This window comes from Danio rerio, chromosome 3, assembly GCF_052040795.2.
Source record: "Danio rerio strain M-AB ecotype USA chromosome 3, GRCz13ab, whole genome shotgun sequence".
NCBI lineage: Eukaryota > Metazoa > Chordata > Actinopteri > Cypriniformes > Danionidae > Danio > Danio rerio.
In genome coordinates this window covers 13,800,001-13,818,721 of record NC_141023.1, presented here as the reverse complement: position 1 = coordinate 13,818,721, position 18,721 = coordinate 13,800,001, and the positions used below count along the sequence as shown (strand labels likewise).

General features: G+C 36.9%; 2 protein-coding genes across 6 annotated transcripts in view; one reads left to right on the top strand and one right to left on the bottom strand.

The window, feature by feature from the left end:
- Window positions 1-18,721, top strand: part of LOC147845543 (uncharacterized) — a 261,502-nt gene that overhangs the window by 26,141 nt on the left and 216,640 nt on the right. The window lies entirely within an intron of this gene.
- Window positions 5,161-18,721, bottom strand: part of cnn1b (calponin 1, basic, smooth muscle, b) — a 27,468-nt gene continuing 13,907 nt past the window's right edge. Inside the window, exons 2-8 of one of the 5 annotated variants that reach the window (XR_015480504.1) lie at window positions 17,027-17,148; window positions 15,978-16,044; window positions 12,449-12,586; window positions 12,028-12,144; window positions 9,666-9,812; window positions 8,783-9,578; window positions 5,610-8,542 (exon numbers count right to left, since the gene is read on the bottom strand). Coding sequence is in view for 1 of the 5 variants with exons in the window: in XM_087244094.1 (XP_087100220.1) it covers window positions 9,339-9,578; window positions 9,666-9,812; window positions 12,028-12,144; window positions 12,449-12,586; window positions 15,978-16,044; window positions 17,027-17,148 (831 nt within the window). In the remaining 4 variants the exon portion in view is untranslated. Of the gene's footprint in view, window positions 9,579-9,665; window positions 9,813-12,027; window positions 12,145-12,448; window positions 12,587-15,977; window positions 16,045-17,026; window positions 17,149-18,721 lie in introns of all 5 variants that reach the window. The other 4 variants (XR_015480505.1, XR_015480506.1, XR_015480503.1 and 1 more) reach the window with 4 other exon arrangements.

Genomic DNA, 18,721 nt, shown 5'->3' with positions numbered 1-18,721 from the left:
AAATGTCACAAACGACTGGTCATAAAAGTTTGGAACTACACCCAAACACAATCTGGCTGTAAGCTCATTTTCTTTTGAGAAATCAACTTCAAGTAGAATGAGACCAAACTTTAAAAGATACTTCATCCAATAACTGATTTTTTTATTTAATTCTTTGTACCATTTTTGGGTGAACTATTTCAGTAAGTCTGTGCTCCAAAATATTCAACAATTTAAGTTGAAATGTCATATTGTGTTTTTTTTAATAGCACAATGGATTTAAATGTAAAAAAAAAAAAAAAAAAAAGTAAAGCATATATAAACACAATTTATCACAGTTGCCAGGTGCTGAAAAAACATAAAATTCCAGCACTTTCAAGGTGCATTTTTAAGTTGGAAAAGGTGTAAGAACACAGACACTAGCTTTATTTAGAAATTAGTTAAAGTCTAAGCTTTGTTGAGCTTTTATAATTGGGTTTTAGTGTTTGTCATTTCTGTATATCTAATTTAGGTTTGAATTTATATATATTTTTTTGCCTCTGATCTTTTTGCTTGTCTAATGAAATACATATTAAAAGATATACAAATACTTAATGTCGTCTTTATACACACACATTTACACAGTATGAGCTAGCTTTAACTAAGAATTTAAATATTCATTTTGTTGTGCTTTTATAATTTGATGTTATTTCAGTTTTAGTGTTTCCGTATATTTACAACCCCAAATCAGAAAAGTTGGTACAGTATGGAAAAAATATATATATATATATATAAAAAAAAAGAAAGTAGTGATTTCTAAATTTACTTTGACTTGTATTTCACTGCAGACAATATGACCACAAAATATTTCATGTTTTGTCTGGTCAACTCCATTTCATTTGTATATCTACATCCTTTCCTGTGATTCAGACCTGAAACATCTCAAAAAAAGTTGGAATTAAAAAGCTGCGGTCACACTGGGCTTTTCCTCCCATGGACTTCCATTAATACGCACGCGAATGCGTCAGACCGGAAAAGCAGGGTCATGCGTCAAGTTTCGCAGGTTGCTGCGGTGCAAAATTCAAGCTTTGTGAACTCTGACCTGCGAAATCGCATCACTTGACAGCGTGAGACCAATTGAGGATCAAAATACGACCTCTCTGGACAGAAGTTTTAAACATTGTGCAATCGCTCGCTTTTTAAAATGTCTAATAATCTTGTTTAATCCCAGCCCTTTTCGCAGTGCTGCGCGACAGAATTTCGCACACACAAACTCTAGTGTGACCGCAGCTTTAAGCGATTAAGTCATTTGATAAATTGGTTAAATAATGATGTGATTTGAAACAGGTGATGTCAACATGTGATAGTAATTATGATTTGGTAACAAAAAGCAGCTTCGAAAAAATGTCTAGTCCTTTAGGAGCAAAGATGGGCTGAAGATCACCAGTTTGTCAATAAAATATGTGAGAAAATTCTTTAAAAAGTTTAAAAACAATGTTCCTCAAAGAAAGATATGAAGATATTTGGATTTTTCACCTTCAACAAAACATCAATAAAAGATTAAAGGAATCTGGAGACGTTTCAGTGCGTAAAGGACAAGAGCGCAAGCCTAAGCTGAACTACCGTGATCTCTGATCAAGCATCAAGAATCGTCATTCATCTATAAGCCATAACACCACATCGGCTCAGAACTATTTTGGCAAATTTTTGTTTAGTACGTTGTTACATCCACAAATGGCAGTTAAAACTGCACTGTTCCTATAGGAAGCCTTATGTTAACAGTGTCCAGAAGCACCATCGGCTTCTCTGAGCTCGGAGGCATCTAGGATGGACCATCCCACAATGGAAACGGATACTGTGGTTAGATAAACCAGTATTTAAGGTATTTTTTGGAGAGAAATTGATGCTGTGTGCTCCGGACAGAAGAAGAAAAGGATCATCCAGACTGTTACCAGCAACAAGTCCAAAAGCCAGGGTCTGTCAGGGTATGGGGTTGTTTAAGTGCCCTTGGCAAATATAACTTGCACTTCTGTGATGGCACCATTATTGCTAAAAAGTACATCAAGATTTTGGAACAGAATATGCTGCTTCTTTCCAGGCTACAGAGGAAGAAAATACAAGTACTTGACTGGCCTGCCTGCAGTCCCGACCAGTCTCCAATAGAGAATGTGTGTCGTCTTTTGAAGCGCAAAATGCAACTCACAAACTGTTGCCCTCCTTAAGACTTGTTTGCAGGAAAAATGGGACAAAATTACACCTGAAACATTTCATCACTTGGTGTCTTTATTCCCTAAACGTCTTTTAAGTGTTGTGAAAAGCAACGACAACATTACAGAGTGGTAAATGCTCTACTGTTCCAACATTATTTTGAAATGTGTTGCAAGAACCATAATTAAAATGCATTTTTGAAAAAGAAATTGTGAGTAGCACAAATAAATAATATTTGTTGTATTGTCTGCAACGAAATACAAGTCAAAGTACATTTAAAAATCACTGCTTTTGATTTGGGCTGTAATTTAGGCTTAAATTTAATTTAATGTTTAAATTATCTTTAAATTATTTTTTGCCTCTGATCTTTTAGTTTGTTTAAAGATATAAACATTTTCTGATTCTGTCTCGTTTTTATCATTTGTAAATTTTCTTGAAGAAAACTGATCTGATTCTTATGTTTTGCAAGCAGTTAAATGTGTAAGGATTGTATCGTTCACAGTAGCTACTCAAATAGAAATAAAAAAAAAAACAAAGTAATTTGAAAACAGTGATTTATTCGTTTTTTATATGCTCAGCCATTGTTGGTAAGCCTCATAAATAAAGACATTTGAAGGAGGAGGGATGCATTGTATCACTTTCAATGGGAAACTAAAGTAAGATTCGCTGTTTTATGGTCTTGAGTTACTGTAACAGAGCTCACATCAGTCATAAACAACACATTTCTGGATTATACATTGTTGTTGCTCTGATCATTGAGCTTTAAACATGAGAATTTTGCAAACACAAAAGTTTAATGAAAACTTAATAGAAACAGACAGTTCACCCAAAAAAGAAAAAAAAATAATACTTACTCTCGAAACATTGTTTCTTTTGTTGAACACTAAGGAAGATATTTTGATGAATGTTGGAAACCTGTAATTCAATTCAATTTCAATTCAGCTTTATTTGTATAGCGCTTTTACAATGTAGATTGTGTCAAAGCAGCTTCACATAAATGGTCATAGTAACTGGAACAGTGTGGTTCAGGTTTTAGTGTTTAAGTTCAGTTCAGTTCAGTTTAGCTCAGTTCAGTGTGATTTAATCATTACTGAGAGTTCAAACACTGAAGAGCAAATAAATTAATTAATGTAACCATTGACGTCCATAGTATTAGTTTTTCCTATATGGACGTCAATCATTACAGGTTTTCAGCTTTCTTCAAAGTATCTCCTTTGGTGTTCAACAGAGTAAAGAAAGACATAAAGGCATGGAACCACCATATATGGTCAGTAAATTGTCATTTCTGGATAAACCATTCCTTTAAAGAGTGCATACCCTTTGGTTGTCACACTTAACATCTTAAGTGCAGTTTCATTCATTCTGTTTGGGTTCGCATGAATGTTCACAGTATGCTTTTGTTTTCAGAACTGCTAACAGTGCTCTATGCCAGTAGTTTATTCTCTTCTCACTTTTAGGATATACTGCATCAATAAATATTTTTGGACAGTTCTATTCTACAGTTCTTATTTGAATTGTACTTAATAAATGACTTCAAGGGTCTATATTATTCTGTATTTTAATAGACAGTCCTGTAGCCAGCCTGGTGAAAGGGTTGGTTCCTTTTTTTCTCAAAAAGCAGACCTTTTTGCAATTACTTGCCTCATTTTCTATTTATGTCATTTTTAGTGACATTTTAAGCACTATTCTGAATTAGCTTGTCGGGTGGTCATCATAACAACCTTTTTTGACAATTTTAGCCAAAAAAGTTTTCGAAGTCAATTTTAATATGGTGCACTTTTGGCGCTTCACACCTTTTCATTGGTCAATTTTTATTCCAAGATTTACAATCAAAGTTACTTGTAAAATGTTTTCTCTGTTAAAAAACAACACAGTAGCGAAAGATGACTTCACTTATGTCAGATTGTGTTGTATATTGTTGGCCAAAACTGATTAGCTGAAGTCACACCAAAGCGACCACCAAGAGGATTCAGCTTGCTCTTAAGACCTTTTTTGATGGGTTATTTTCACCACCGTGATGATGGCATAGCAGTCAAATAAGCTCATGTATAAGACAAACTCTGAACCTTTGTCAGTGAGGGGTATAGGTCTTACCACCCGAATCCCTCCAGTTTATCGGAATCTATTTACGCTGATTGTGTATGGCAGATCAAGAACGATTCCAGAACAGAGATGTGCTATACTGAATGTGTTTTTAAGGTCCCTCACACAAACAAAATGACAATACAATGCCTGTATGTGGCTTCAAATTACTGTGAGTGATCCACTGAATCATTCATTCAGATTGGTTCAAAAGCAAGTGAACAGGCATACGGTGTGTTCCAAATGATATATATATATATTACACTATGGAGGGCACTTTGGTGTTTGGAGCAAGACTTTAATATGGTGGATGTAATTGTTTCACTCCAAAGTGCTCATAAATGGCCACTTTTTAGTAGTGGTGGGCAGAGCGAAGCTTCATAAAACCAACATTATGAAGCTGCCCACCCAGAGACCCAACTGCACACTCAGACTTGTTCGCTCAGACCAGAATATCCAGGCCCATCGTTAGGGTTAGGGTCAAATATCCGATATTGCTACTTGCTAGAAAGTGCCAAAATGTCCTCGTCTGTAATCACAATGACGTACTGGACCCGGTGCAATATGTAGTGGACATTGTACTGCCCACTAGGGTAACACGCATACTACTTTGATGGTTGGGTTTGGGGTAGGTGTAGGTGATCGTTCATTACAGAGTGGACCTGGGTCTCCGGACCTGCCGCTTCACCCGACCCAACAGCACATGGCACTGTCTCAGAAAATGATGGGAGTGAGCATGCAGGTGTGAGTGTGCAGTTGGGTCTACTCAGGGCCGGAGTGGGACTCTTTTTCAGCCCTGAAGTTTCAAGCCTTATACGGCCCACCTCAGTTCACGACTGACTATATTAAAATCAATTTCCAATTCAGTTTCTAATTAGACTATCATGTCTTTTTTTTTTGAGAAAACAGCTGTTTTAGAACTTCAAATGTTCAACAACCCTCACAGTATTATATGTCTTTAAAAAAAAAAAAAAAAAATGTTTCTCAGACGAGGACCGAACCCGGGTAGGCCGCGTCATAACCTAACGTGCTAACCACTGTATCACAACAGCTGTACATTAAATGGTGTCATATCTAGTTATATCATCATTAAAATTCTCCCGGTGCTCCTGATTTGCCAATCCGGGCCTACCGTCTACTCTCAGGCCTGCAAGTTCACCCTACTCAGTGAAACACAGTTGAAGCACGCTTGCTGAGGTTTCAAATCTCGTCTCTACAGTGCCACCTAGCGGTTGTTCAGGTATTGCGCTGAAACAACTTGAATTGGTTTAACCCAGGTTGTTTTGAACGAGATATCAAGTGATTTAGTGGAGTGGTAGTCAGGCAGAAATGGTGGGATTTAATTCAGGGTCATCCTACTGTCCTTTAAAATTTGCGGTTTTATTGCACTGTTCTTGAAATGATTTATATGTACATTAGTCTTACACACAAATTAACTTTTTGTGAATAAACGTGTTTTGGTCATTAAAACAATTAATACAATGAAAAATTATTTTAAATAAAAATGTTAGGCAGTAAATGTTAAATTGCAAACTGTTGTTGAATTTGTTACAGTTGGCATATTTTCATGAAAAAGGCACTCGTGAATATCATATTACTCAATCGTATATTGTAAGAACAATAAAAACAAGGCCGCACACATTTGTTTTGCTTTCATAATTTGAATTACAGACTCATTCTAACTGTATACGTTTCATCTCGTCAATACTTTTGGATTACAGACACATAGTTTGTTTTGACGCACTTAATGTCAGCTCACACATCGTTAAAGTAATCGATTATTATAGAAACGATAATTATTAAAAACCGGGCTACTCCTGGGTTAACATTCTCAATGAATGAATGAATCAACATAAAATCTTGGGATCGTTTAACACAGATTAAACCAGGTATCCAATGCCTTCAGATTCCCTTGATAACACAGGCAGGAGTGTTGGAGCAAAATTGAAACTTACAGTAGGTGTCATTAAAGTCTTGATGTCTAATATGTTGTCCTGTCTTGTCCTAAGGGATGAATTGACTAAAAGAGTGGAAATGTGGTTTCAGCAATGTCAATTCATTCATCAATTACAGCTAAACGCCAAGCAGCTGTAGTGCATTTACAAAATCATGCAGTAGTTAATGGGATAGTTCACTCAAAAATGTGAAAACTCTGTCATTATTTACTCAACCTTTACTTCCAAACCTGTTTGAGTTTCTTATGTTAAACACAAAGATATTTCGAAGGAAGCTGGAATTTAGTAGCACTGACTTCCATAGTATTTGTTTTTCCTACTATGCAAGTCAACAGCTACAGGACTCAGCTTTCTTTAAAATGTCTTCTTCTGTGTTCAACAATAGAAACACAAAGATATGAAACCACTTGAGTAAATTAGCATTTTTTTTTGGTGTGAACTGTCCCTTTAAAAATCAGTGGGCATCTTTGTGAAAGTGATCTGACTGGCTCTTTAGTGGATTTTCTCATCTTCTATCTGATCAAAGCAGCACAATGGGACATTAAAATACACACTTCTAATAGCTTCTGGTGTGACAAATCCATTTAAAGCACTTAAAGACTCCTTTTTATATGTTTTTTTTTTAAACGGCTGCATTTATTTGACCAAAAATATAGTAAGAACAGTACTAAATCTGAAGGATCACCTGACATCGAAGACTGTGATACTTCACATGAATAAATTACATTTTAAAAATATATTAAAATAGAAAACAGACATTTGCAGTTAATATATTTCACAATATTACGGTTAATTATATTTAGATCGAAGAAATGCAGCCTTGGTGAGCATGAAAGGATTTTCCCCAGTAGTGTTTATATAAGGCATCATAAATAATATCTATATTTATCATCTGCATTATTTTTTTTTTTTCATGTATAAGAAAAAAAGGGCCATGCAGGAGGACAATTGCACACTCAAAAAATGTAATAAAATATAAAAGTAAATCTACTTATGTGAGAAGCAGGAAAAGCCTGTGTTTACAGCAGGGGTGCTCAACCCTGTTCTTGGAGATCTACCTTCCTACAGAGTTTAGCTCCAACCCTGATCAAACACACATGAACTAATTAATTAGGACATGAACAGCATTTGATAATTACAGGCAGGTGTGTTTGATAAGGGTTGCACAACTGAAATCTACAGCAAGGTAGATCTCCAGGAACAGGGTTGGTCACCCCTGGTTTAAAGGAGCACTCCTTTATGGGAAAAAAATAGGCTCATTGTATCTTCCCTAAAGTTAAACAATTAAGTTTTACCATTTTTAAATCCATTCAGCTGATCTCCAGGTCTGGTGGGAGCACTTTTAGCTTAGCTTAGCATAAATCATTGAATCGGATTAGACCATTAGCATCCCCCTTAAACATTCAAAAAATAATTTTAATAAATTTCCTATTTATTCTTTTGCAGTTAAATTGTGTTCTAAGGCTGACAGAAAAGTTGCTATTTTGTATTTTGTCTGCTGATATGGCTATTGGAATTATACTCACATTCTGGCGTAATAATCAAGCAACTTTGCTGCCGTATCACGGCTGTAGCAGGAGCAATGATATTTAGAAGCGTTACCTAGCAGGGGACTATTTTCAGGTGCTGCTAAACATCATTGCACCTGCTGCAGTTTCTTTTTGAAATTTTTAAGCAAGATGCTAATGGTCTAATCCGATTCAATGATCTATGCTAAGCTAAGCTAAATGTGCAAATGGAATAAACTCAACTGTTTAACTGGCAACACTTTACAATAACAGTACATTAATAATGATGTGTTAATATGTCAACTAAACATTACTTTATTATAGACTAATGATGAGTTTATGTGTGCGCTAATCATGAGCTAGCTTTAACTACAACATGTGTAAATAACGGTTTCCTAAATTACTTGTTAGTACATCCTTGTTTTTTAATTAATGTATTAAATACTACATTAGTTTATGCTTAATTTAACCATCATGAACTCCAGATATGTTCATGAAAATTATATCATGACTTTACTTGAAGGGGCACATCATCATTAACCAATTCTTAACTACTCATGAACGCCTTATGGACATCCGTCTAGTGCATTTGCACTAAATAACAATAGAAAAGTGTTCTGTCAGCATGAACATGAACACTTTAAACACAGGAGTTCATTAGTAGCTAAGGTTGAGTTAATTGTGATGTGCCCCTCCATGTAAAGTCATGATATAATTATACATTAACAGCTCATGAGCTCATCCCTGCTGAAAAATCCAGCTTAAACCAGCCTAGGCTGGTTGGCTGGTTTTAGCTGGTCAAAAAGGCTGGTTTTAGAGGGGTTTTGGCCACTTCCAGGCTGGTTTCCAGCCATTTCCAGCCTGGTTTTAGCTGGTCAGGCTGGAAAATGACCAGCTAAATCCAGCTAAAACCAGCTTGACCAGCCTAGCCAGGCTGGGAGCCCAGCCAAAACCAGCTATGTCCAGCTTAAACCAGGCTGCTTTTAGCTGGATTTAGCTGGTCATTTTCCAGCCTGACCAGCTAAAACCAGGCTGGAAATGGCTGGAAACCAGCCTGGAAGTGGCCAAAACCCCTCTAAAACCAGCCTGGTCGACCAGCTAAAACCAGCCAACCAGCCTAGGCTGGTTTAAGCTGGATTTTTCAGCAGGGATGTTTGTTACATTTAGCTTAAACTAAAAAGTTGAATGATACATTCATTAATAACATGTACTAACAAGTAATTAAGGTAGTCGTTATTCACACATAAACTCCTTTGACTCATGTTTTAGTTAAAGCTAGTTCATGATTAGCGTACTCCTTAACTAATAGTTAATTCATAATAATGTAACGTTTAGTTTACATACATCATTATTCTTGTACTGTTATTGAAAGTGTTACCGTTTAACTCTAGGTGACCAGTAAAATGAGCTTATTTTCGCCAAAGATGGAATGTTCCATTAAAAAAAGTCAACAAAATACTCCTAATTTAGTTTTCTACGACCGGTCAGACACTGAAGTCTGCAGCTATGATCAGTGGCTGTGGTGGCGGTAAACATTTAAAGCTGGTCCTACTTGTCGACATGAATCTGGAATATCAAAAGTGCAGGTGAATTAAAAAAACAAAAAGTAGTGTGCCGGCTGTTCATCCTAGTCGGAGTACTGATATCCATCCATCTCTGAGTCCTGGCCGTTGTTGATGTATTCATTGGCGCTGGAGCAGTACTTGCTGTCGTACACTTGACGCGGCAGGCCGTACACCGTCATCCCGGTCTGGGACGCAACCTTGTTGGTTCCCATCTGCAGCGAGACGATAGAAGTGTCGCACATCTCCATGTCCAGCTTCTTCTCGAAGATTTGCCGCTTGGTGCCTGGAGCTGTCATACCAGCCTGATAGAAAGAAGAGGAAGTGAAATAATTTATGCATGGCATTTAAAGCAAGTTTATTAAAAAATTAAATGTTTTCATCTCTAGTACCTGACTGGCTCCTTTGTTGGTGCCCATCTGCAGGCTGATTGTCGATTGATCTAGAGGATTTTCCATACCGGTCTTAGGGTCGTATAGGTGACGCCGTGTGCCGTAAGATGTCATGCCTTTTTGACTGGCAAACTTATTGGTTCCCATCTGAAAATGCAAGAAAGTGTTGAATAATATACAACCCTAAAGAAATAAGGAATCTGGAGGAATTTCATTCATCCATGAGCAAAATCATCACATGGGGTCAGGACTACTTAGGCAAACCTTTGTCAAGTGACACAATATGTAGTTTCATCCACAAATGGCAGTGAAAACTGTACAGTGCCAAAAGGAAGCCCTATGTTAACATTGTCCAGGAGAGCAGTTGACTTTTCTGGGATCGGAGGCATCTGGGGTGGACCATCACACAGTGGAAATGTGTACTGCGGTCAGATGAATCAGTATTTCAAGAATTTTTTTGGGAGAAATAGACACCGTGTGCTCTGGAGCAAAGAAGAAATGGATCATTTAGACCCATTAAAGGTCCCGTGAAGTGCTTTGAAATGCGCCTTTTTTATTTGATGTTTGGCGTTATCTCAATTGAAAAAGGGCAAGACAGAGTAGCTCCTCCCCTTTTAAAAAAACAGCCAATAGTGTTTTGTTTTATCACCGCTCTGCCAGTGAGAGTGAGTTGAGCTCAAGCGCATCAAATGAAAAGCAAATGAGAAGCGTCTTGAAGGGGCGGGGCATGTCAGACACTAGAGAGCATTTGATTGGTCAAAAAATTTGATGAAAACTGAAGAATGAGCTGATGTGAAAAATATTGGTTTTATATCTTCTAATTGTGAAGTTTGTCATTGTTCTGTATCACACTAGCTTATAGATATCCCTGAAGACTAAAGTACTGATACTAACATCTAAAAACATTATTTTATTTTCACTAGACCTTTAATGCTGAAAAATACATAAAGAATTTGGAGCACAAAATGCTGCCTTCCTTTCCAGGGATGTCCATGCAGATTTCAGAAAGACAATGCAAAACCACGTTCTGCACACATTACAAAGTCCTGGCCACTAAGGGAAGAGGAACAGGTACTTAACTGGCCTGCCTGCAGTCCCGACCTGTCTCCAATAGAGAATGTGTGTGATTCAAAATGCGACAACGAAGACCCTGTACTGTAGCCCACCTTAAAGGCTGATTTATACTTCTACGTCAAGTGCACACGTATACTACGCGCAGCCTATGTGTGGACGCATAGCCCCTCGCCCCCCTGCGTTGATGAGCATCTCTCAAAAATGTAACGCGTACGCATAGCACAAGCTTCGTAATTGGTCGACTTGGTAGTGCTGACAAGTGTGTGTTTACAAGTGTGGAGTACCATGAAGGAGCTCCGGATGGAGACTGCTGTTTTGTGTTTACCTCATGATTAAAGTTGTTGCACGTCTGCCGGTTCCCGCTTCAAAATGAGCGAATTTGAGCCACTTGTACATTAAGTAAGCATGCAGAAACAATTCAATTCAATTCAATTCAGCTTTATTTGTATAGCGCTTTTACAATGTAGCTTGTGTCAAAGCAGCTTCACATAAATGGTCATACTAACTGGAACAGTGTAGTTCAGTTTTTTAGTGTTTAAGTTCAGTTCAGTTTAGCTCAGTTCAGTGTGATTTAATCATTACTGAGAGTTCAAACACTGAAGAGCGAATTCCTCGATGTATAGCTCTACCAATCCTGAACCATGCGAGCCAGTGGCGACAGCGGAGAGGGAAAAAAAACACACCAGCGAAGAAACTGGACACAGAGAAACATAAACACCTACTGCCAGCCAGCGTTTTGGAAGTGTATTGCAGAGCAACAGAAACAGTGCAGAAGTATAAATGCACGGCTACGCACAAGGCTTGCGCCGTGGGTCACGCTGATCACTTGACGCAGAAGTATAAACCAGGCTCTAGGCTTGTCACTCTTGGATGCTTTTGTACCAAATCATAATTAGAATCACCTGTTGACATCACCCGTTTCAAATCACATCATTATTAAACCAATTTACCTGATTACTAGCCCTAAATTGCTCCTGTCCCAAGTTTATTTGGAATGTATTGCAGGTCTGAATGGCAGGAAAGGACGAATATTTACAAATGAAATCAAGTTGACCAGACAAAACATGAAATATCTTTATATTGTCTGCAATGAAAAACAAAACAAAAGTAAATTTGGAAATTACTACTCTCTTTTTTATATATTTCTGTTTTACACACCGTGCCAATTTTTTTCTGATTTAGGGTTGTAAATAACTTCCATATCGTCCAATATTTAATATCCATGACAAATACATCCCTAAATAAAATCTCATTAAAGAAAATGTACTGATTAATAGCCTGCACTGACCTGCAAACCAATAATATTTCGTCCCTCCTTTAGTTTTTCAGGAGCAAATCTGCGCTGCTGTTTCTCTGCGTATTTCACTCCGATGTCGTACTTCGAATGAAAGCCTTTCGATTTAGCCTGGATTTCAAAATACAAAGACATAAAAGGATTAAGTATATAAGTAAATACTAAAAGCGAATTGACATTTTACATTTTTAAAGCTCATGCATTTGACATAAGTATGCACAAATAACTTAGAAGTAGAACACGTAAAGACATTCATGATTTTAATAATCTCTCTGAATCCACATATTGTGAGCTACTAATGAAACAAGTACCACTAGCAGAAGCACATTTAAGCAAAATGCGGAGCAAAGAGCAAGTTACCCTTCATTACTGCATTTGTGTTTAACATTTCCGTATTAAAATGCACAAGACTCACCATTCCAGCCAGTGCAATAAGCGTGCTCTGGACCTGAGTGTGATTGACGTTCTCAAACAGGTCGTTGGCCTCAAATATTTCATGTGGCTTCAGTCCATACTCTTGAATGGCTCGGACAAAATTACCAATATTTTCCAGCTGCAACAAACAAGGCCAAACCAGGAAGAAAGTGACTTGCTCTGTGATCTGTCAGAAATCTGAAAGTATGCATAACTGAGTCCAAAGTTACACCTTCAGCACCGGAAACTGATTATATTTGGAACATGAGATTAGCAGATATTCAGACATTTTCCAAGAACACATCGTAAATTCCTTACAAATACAGAAACTGAACAAATATGCTTGAAATGTGGTATTTATTTGTGTTCTAATCCTTCATTACAGGGTCAGTTCACCAGAAATTGAAAATTACATCATCATTTACTCCTCCACTCATATACTGAATAATGTTGCGTATAATAAACAACAACCATTCACTTCTGTAGTATGGTTTTGTTCCTACTATGAATGTCATTGGCTGTTTTTTCCAACATCCATATCCAATATCCATCCATCTTTTTACCCATTATCTATCTATCTATCTATCTATCTATCTATCTATCTATCTATCTATCTATCTATCTATCTATCTATCTATCTATCTATCTATCTATCTATCTATCTATCTATCTATCTATCTATCTATCTATCTATCTATCTATCTATCTATCTATCTAACTAACTAACTAACTAACTAACTAACTAACTAACTAACTAACTAACTAACTAACTAACTAACTAACTAACTAACTATCTATCTATCTATCTATCTATCTATCTATCTATCTATCTATCTATCTATCTATCTATCTATCTATCTATCTATCAAATTTATTAAAAATAAAAACCCTGAAAAAATCACATGTACATCAGTATTCACAGCCTTTGCTCAATACTTTGTTGATGCACCTTTGGCAGCAATTACAGCCTTAAGTCAGTTTAATATGATCCCACAAGCTTGGCACACCTGTCTTTGGGAATTTTTGCCCATTCCTCTTTGCAGTACCTCTCAAACTCTAACAGGTTGGATGGGAAGCGACGGTGTACAGAAATTTTCTGATCTCTCCAGAGATGTTCAATAGGATTTAGCTCTGGGCTCTGGCTGGGCCACTCAAGAACATTCACCGAGTTGCTGTGAAGCCACTCCATTGATATTTTGGTGGTGTGCTTTAAGTGATTGTCCTGCTGGAAGATGAACCGTCGCCCCAGTCTGAGGTCAAGAGCACTCTGAAGCAGGTTTTCTTTCGTGATGTCTCTGTATATCTCTGCATTCATCTTTCCCTCTATCCTGAATAGTCTTCCAGTTCCTGCTGCTGAAAAACATGGTATTAGCCTGGTGATGAGCAGTGCCTGGTTTTCTTCAAACGTAATGCCTGGCATTCACTCCTAAGAGTTCAATTTTAGTCTCATCAGACCAGAGAATTTTGTTTCTTATGGTCTGAGAGTCCTTCAGATGCCTTTCATGGCTTCCGTCTGGCCACTCTACCATACAGGCCTGATTGGTGGATTGCTGCACAAATGGTTGTCCTTCTGTAAGGTTCTCCTCTCTCCACAGAAGAACGCTGGAGCTCAGACAGAGTGACCATCCGGGTTATTGATCACCTTCTTGACTAAGGCCCTTCTCCCATGATCACTCAGCTTAGATGGCCGGCCAGCTCTAGGAAGGTTCCTGGTGGTTCCAAACATCTTCCACTTACGGTTGATGATGGAGGCCACTGTGCTCATTGGAACTTTCAGAGCAGCAGACATTTTTCTGTATCCTTCCCCAGCCTTGTGCCTCTAGACAATCTTATCTCAGATGTCAACAGACAATTCCTTTGTCTACATGTTTGGTTTGTGCTTTGACATGCACTATCAACCTTCGGACCTTATATAGACAGTTGTATGCCTTTTCAAATCATGTCCAATCAACTGAGCCACAGGTGGACTCCAATTAAGCTGCTGAAACATCTCAAGAATGATCAGTGGAAACAGAATGTACCTGAGCTCAATTTAGAGCTTCAAGGCAAAGACTGCGAATACTGATGTACATTTGATTTTTCAGCTTTTTTATTTTTAATAAATTTACACCAATTTAAAAAAAATCACATTTTTCACATTTTCATTATGGGGTATTGTGTTTAAAATTGAGGTAATAAAAAAATTATTCCAAAAAGGATTAAATTCATAAGCCTGTAACATAAAAAATGTGGAAATAGTCAAGCGCTATCAATACTTTCTGGATGCACTGTATCTATTCAACAACTTCCATTGTATTTTTGTTCCTACTATGAATGTCATTGGCTGTTTTTTCCAACATCCTTATCCAATCCATTTCCAATTTCCATGTATCCATCATCAATCCATCCATCCATCTAACCATCCATCCATCCATCCATCCATCCATCCATTATCCATAAATATCCATCCATCTATTCATCTATCCAATATCCATCCATCCATCCAATCTCCATCCAATATCCATTCATCCATCCATTAATCTATCCATCCATCCATCTATCCATCCAATATCCATTCATCCATCCATTAATCTATCCATCCATCCATCCATCCATCCATCCATCCATCCATCCATCCATCCAATATCCATTCATCCATCCATCCATCCATCCATCCATCCATCCATCCATCCATCCATCCAATATCCATTCATCCATCCATTAATCTATCCATCCATCCATCCATCTATCCATCCAATATCCATTCATCCATCCATTAATCTATCCATCCATCCATCCATCCATCCATCCATCCATCCAATATCCATTCATCCATCCATCCATCCATCCAATATCCATTCATCCATCCATTAATCTATCTATCCATCCATCCATCCATCCATCCATCCATCCATCCATCCATCCATCCATCCATTAATCTATCCATCCATCCATCCATCCATCCATTAATCTATCCATCCATCCATCCATCCATCCATCCATCCATCCAATCTACATCTATCCAATATCCATCCGTCCAATGTACATTCAATAATTTAATATCCATCCATCCATCCATCCATCCATCCATCCATTCTAATCCTATATTAAAGCAATAGTTCACTTGTTAAAGTTACATCATTTACTCCTTCTCTACTTGTTTAAATGATATACAGAAAATGTTGAGAAGAAAAAAAAAACCATTGACTTCCATAGGATTTATTTTGTTCATATCATGAATGGCATTGGCTGTTTTTTCTTTGGAAAAAAAAATTTAACAAAGGATTATACTTTTCATTTTTGGAATTGTCCCTTTAAATTGAACATTCTTTAGCATAAAAATTTAAAAAGACAAGAAATGGCAGTTTCCTGTCAAACATACTAGCTGTAATATGTCAGCAACCGTTAGATTCTTCTAAACAAATGTTTGACCAGGGTGTAAACACTGAAGGCAGAAACATTTACAAGTATATCTTTGGATTTCGTGTGCACACATCAGATTTGATATGGTCATCGACCCCTATTAGACCAGAAAGACATTTATTACTCACCTGATGCCAGTTTTGAGGAGAGTTGTTGATCTTTCTTACAGAACCGGGTTGAAGAGTGTTGATGAGCCTGTTCATGAGTAATAAAGACGAACATGGGAAAGAAAGTAATGACTGATCATTATTTAAAGAGCTGTGCAGATATAAAGCAACTGCCTGTCAAGGTTTTGAAAACTGGCCTTTTTTTCTGTTTACATACACACAAGCTTAAGATTTAGGTCCCACTTTATAGTAAGTGTCCTTAACTACTATGTACTTACTGTGTTTATAATGTATTTGAGAACCCTTGTGGTGCTTTTGAGTTGGGATAGAGGTTGGGTTATGGACAGGTTTGGTGGTATGGGTAGGTTTAAGGGTGAGATAAGGTGTAAAGGATGGTCAACAGTGTATTTACAAATGTAATTACAAAGGTTAATTACAGATGTGATTACATACAGTTATTTAATCAAGCATAAGTACACAGTAAATACATGTATATACACAATAAGTACATTGTAACAAACTATTAATTCCTGTTTAAGTACATATTAGTTAAGGTCACTTAATATAAAGTGGGACCAAGATTTATTAATTAAGTGTCTGATTTAATGTTTCAAGTAGCTGACAATGTCAAAATATGGGTGAAATAATCGAGTTTAACAGACATATTTGGGCAATGTAAAACTGAAATAACATGCTTATGCTCACCTGTACTTAATACAAAATATAAAAGATTAAACTAAACATTACGTAGGGGATAATGTATATCTAGGCGATTGCTCTCTGGAGTACTTGATTCTGATTGGTCTGCACTGTGTATCTTTCAATAGAGTCTTCTGATGTCATCACATTATTCTTGTTCTAAATACATCTGACAATTTTTAAAGTGGTGGTCCACTACGCTATCCTAATTTCAACTTTAGTTGACGTGTAATGTAGCTGTGTGGACATAAACAACATCTCTGAATGTAATATGCTCAAAATTCAATGCAAACGGAGACATTCGCTTTTACAGAGTTAGCTTGGCAAACCGTCTCTTGAGCTCTTCAGATGTAGTTTCATGAATCACTCACTCGCACAGCAGGACTCCATCTTTCAGGCCCTCCATGAAGTTCTCTGGAAGTTTGCGGCCTGTGACATCACTGATCCACATCCTCAGCTCCTCCTCCTTTTGTGGGTCATACTTGTGGGCCAGCTGGAGGTCAAAGGTCACAGCATCACTACGGACATCCAGCTTACAGTACAGCAAATTTCACAGAGATTTGTTTTTAAACAATGATCACACATATGCACTTATTAATTTGTTTATCACATGGCTGGGTGATTTAAAATACCATAGTAAAAAATGAGATTACATGAGACATCCATTCATCCATCTACTGTATCTGTCTATTATCCATCCATACATCTAGTATCTGATATTGATCCATCCATCTATCCATCCAATATCTATCTAATATCTCTCCATCCATTCATCCATGTCCATCCACTATCTTTTTAATATTGATCTATCCAATATCCATCCATCCATCAAATATTGTTCTATTCATCCAATATCTATTTAATATCGATCTATCCATCCATTCATCAATCCATCTAATATCAATCTTTTCATCCATATATCCATCCATCCATCCATCCATCCTTCTAATATCCATCCATCCATCCATTTATCCAATATCTAATGAATATCGATCTATCCATCCATCCATCCATCCATCCATACATCCATACATCTATCTAATATCCATCCAATATCAATCTATCCATCGGTACATCATTCATCCTTCTAATATCCATCCATCAGTCCATCCATCCAATGTCTATCTAATATTGATCTATCCACCCATCCAATAGCTATCTTATATCATTCAATCCATCCATCCAATATCATTCCATTCAATATCTATCTAATATAGATATATCCATCCATCCATCCAATATATATCTATCCATCCATCCATTTATCCATCAATTTAATATTCATCCATCTATCATCCATCCAATATCTATTTAATATCGATCTATCCATCCATTTATCCATTCATCAATCCATCTAATATCAATCTATTCATCCATATATCCATCCATCTATCCATCCATCCATCCATCCTTCTAATATCCATCCATCCATCCATTTATCCAATATCTAATGAATATCGATCTATCCATCCATCCATCCATCCATCCATCCATCCATACATACATCTATCTAATATCCATCCAATATCAATCTATCCATCGGTACATCATTGATCCTTCTAATATCCATCCATCAGTCCATCCATCCAATGTCTATCTAATATTGATCTATCCACCCATCCAATAGCTATTTTATATCTATCATCCATCCATCCATCCTTCCATCCATCCATCCATCCATCCATCCATCCATCCATCCAAAATCTATATAATATAGATATAGAATTTACCAGACAGAAGGAATTCTTAAAATAAAACAGTATTAGATAGATATTGGATAGAAACACACACGCACGCACGCACGCATGCACGCACACACACACACACACATTATTTTTTATTTTAATATTATATGTTAGGCACCAAGGGTTTTGAATTTCGATTTTCTATATGTCCTGTACATGTGGCTGAATCAACAATAAAGCTGACTTTGACTTTGATCTATCTAATATCCATCCATCCATCATCCAGCCGTACAAGCAACATCTATCCATCTATCCAGTCTTTAAAAGAAGTACATTTTTGCTCACTAAGTTTGCATTGATTTAATAAAATACAGTCAAAAT